Genomic DNA, 2,429 nt, shown 5'->3' with positions numbered 1-2,429 from the left:
ATAGGAACCTTGTAAGGTTTAACATTGTTGGGTAAAACAATATCTTTTGCTGTCATATCTTGAAATCAATACATATAAACTTCTCCGATTTTTCATCATGCGCCAGTGGAACAGTAGCCGTCGATGAGGAATCGATTAAGATTGCACAAAAATTCATCTTAAAATTATTAGATCTAGTGGTGGTGCAATCTGAGTACGGGCTGAATGACAGCATAACACTACTTAGGCGAAGTCGAGACTAGAGTTGGACTCTATCTCTTTAAGATGAATTTGTCCCACATACGGTGCTCATGGGATACGATAATCATCTTCCAAGATACAACAACTGTATCTTACAATAACAACACTATAAATCGCAAGACCTTAGAACGAATAAACTTCTTAAACTCTCTAAATGCAAGTATGGAATGCAATGTTTATTTTGCTTTGAATTGAACGAATGAAATGAGAATATGAGAGATCTTATTTATACTTAGTGAAGGGGTAGAAAAATCTCTTGGTTCAATCATCTTATCCATCAAATTTAAATTGAATGATTTATATAGCATCCCTTCCCAAGGAACACAATGCCCTTTATGAAGGAACATAATATCCCTTCATTTGAATTCATTTAATTCATCCATTTTGAAATTAACGGTTCACATCAAATCCTATTTGAAAGAGTACCTTGTTTTTTCATTAGATGCATTTAAGTCTTTTATTTAAATTCGATGGATGAGATTGAGCTTATGTATTTCAAAATGAATTTCCAACAAGTGATGTCACCGTAAGCATTCTCTCGCCTCCGGGTGTTCTTCGAGATCGTGCTGACCCAACAATGGCGCTCGAGACGGAGACCATCGCTTTCCAGGCCGAGATCAACCAACTTCTCAGCCTCATCATCAACACCTTCTACTCCAACAAGGAGATCTTCCTTCGCGAGTTCATCAGTAAGTCTTCCGATGTGAGTTCCCATCCCTTTAGGTCCCGATCGGCACTGGAGATTTTGTTTTTCTTATTCGTTTTAGACTTTTAGAAACCGTCCCTTGTTTCTGATCTTGTTCGAAATGCAGGCCTTGGTGGGAGTCGCAGGCTGGGGGTTCGTTCACAGTGACCCGGGATACCTCAGGGGAGAACCTCGGGAGGGGAACGAAGATCACTCTTTTTCTCAAGGAGGATCAGGTAAACACAAACCCCAGTGAATAATATTATAATTAGTCATTATGAGGAAATTTGCTTGTTTCGTAATAGAAATTTATTGAATTACTTTTTCATAATTAATGCTTTTTTGAGTCCATAGAACTTGATAATAGAAATTTTATGGATCACAGACAATAAGCATTTCGATAAACATTTGAATTCTTATCAATGAGGATCCTACTGCCATCATTAACTTGTACATGTTTACCATAGACGTGAAAAGACAGTTTATGATGATAGAAGTAACTAAATTACATTCTTGAGTCTCTGGAAAAGCTGGAGATATAATTCAAACTTCAAATTGCATTGTTCTAAAAATGCCTTATTGGAACTTGATAGGTGACGTTGAGTGAATTCGCAGCAACCACGCTACATTTGACAATGAATAATTATGGAACGCTCATTTGATTCATTAACCATGTGCGGTTTGCATCTGATCAATTTAGTTGCAATAAAATTTGTTTACAATTCTAAGTTATCCTTTTTTCGTAGCTTGGTATTTGTAATTGTCAACTTAAAACTATGTTTTGTAAGTGCTAATAAATATTCACAGTGTGATTGACATGCTTTGTGTATAGAACATACTCTTCTAAGCATGCATATATCTGATACTGCAAATTGCTTTCCTCTACTTTCTAAGGTTAACTTTATTAGTTGTAGATTCTTGTAGTATGGTGCTATAATTTATGTTGAATGTATGGTGTGATCTCCCATTTGCAATCAATCTTGAAAACTATATTAATAATCATAAAGTGATTGCATAAGAGGTGCCATTTTTATTTCTTTCCTTCAAACTTATCTGGCACTTGTGATTTGTTAGTTTGATTTGATTCTTGGAGAGCTATTATCGTTTGAGCTTCCGAGTACCAATTAATTTATTATTGATATTGGATGCTAGTATATGATGAAATGATCATTTGTTAAAATAATGTTATTGCAGTTGGAGTACCTTGAGGAAAGTCGTCTCAAGGATTTGATCAAGAAGCATTCTGAGTTCATCAGCTATCCATCTCCCTGTGGGTTGGGAAGACCACAGAGAAAGAAATTTCTGATGATGAGGATGAAGATGACAAGAAAGACCCTGAGGAAGGTAAGGTTGAAGATGTTGACAAAGCGAAGGAAGAGAAAAGAAGAAAAAAAGAAGATCAAGGAGGTTTCCCATTAATGGTCTTTAGTGGACAAGTTGTTGGTCGGTGGATGTCAGAGAAGATGCAAACTAATATTCAATCGTCAAGGTTAGTGTTCAATAT

General features: G+C 36.0%; 1 protein-coding gene across 1 annotated transcript; it reads left to right on the top strand.

Moving 5' to 3' along the window:
- Window positions 1-817: 817 nt before the first annotated feature.
- On the top strand, window positions 818-2,269 carry LOC141816020 (heat shock protein 81-1-like; the record flags this gene model as incomplete). Its single annotated transcript, XM_074703855.1, has 3 exons — window positions 818-963; window positions 1,053-1,161; window positions 2,120-2,269. Coding segments are annotated over exons 1-3 (405 nt in total), but the record flags the coding sequence as incomplete, so codon positions are not given.
- Between the last annotated feature and the right edge of the window lie 160 nt (window positions 2,270-2,429).

Source organism: Curcuma longa, unplaced genomic scaffold, assembly GCF_044706935.1.
Source record: "Curcuma longa cultivar G26 ecotype Majalengka, Jawa Barat unplaced genomic scaffold, ITB_CL_G26_1.1 contig_13962, whole genome shotgun sequence".
NCBI lineage: Eukaryota > Viridiplantae > Streptophyta > Magnoliopsida > Zingiberales > Zingiberaceae > Curcuma > Curcuma longa.
Note: the sequence above shows the minus strand (reverse complement) of the source record. Positions and strands in the feature narration are given on the sequence as shown.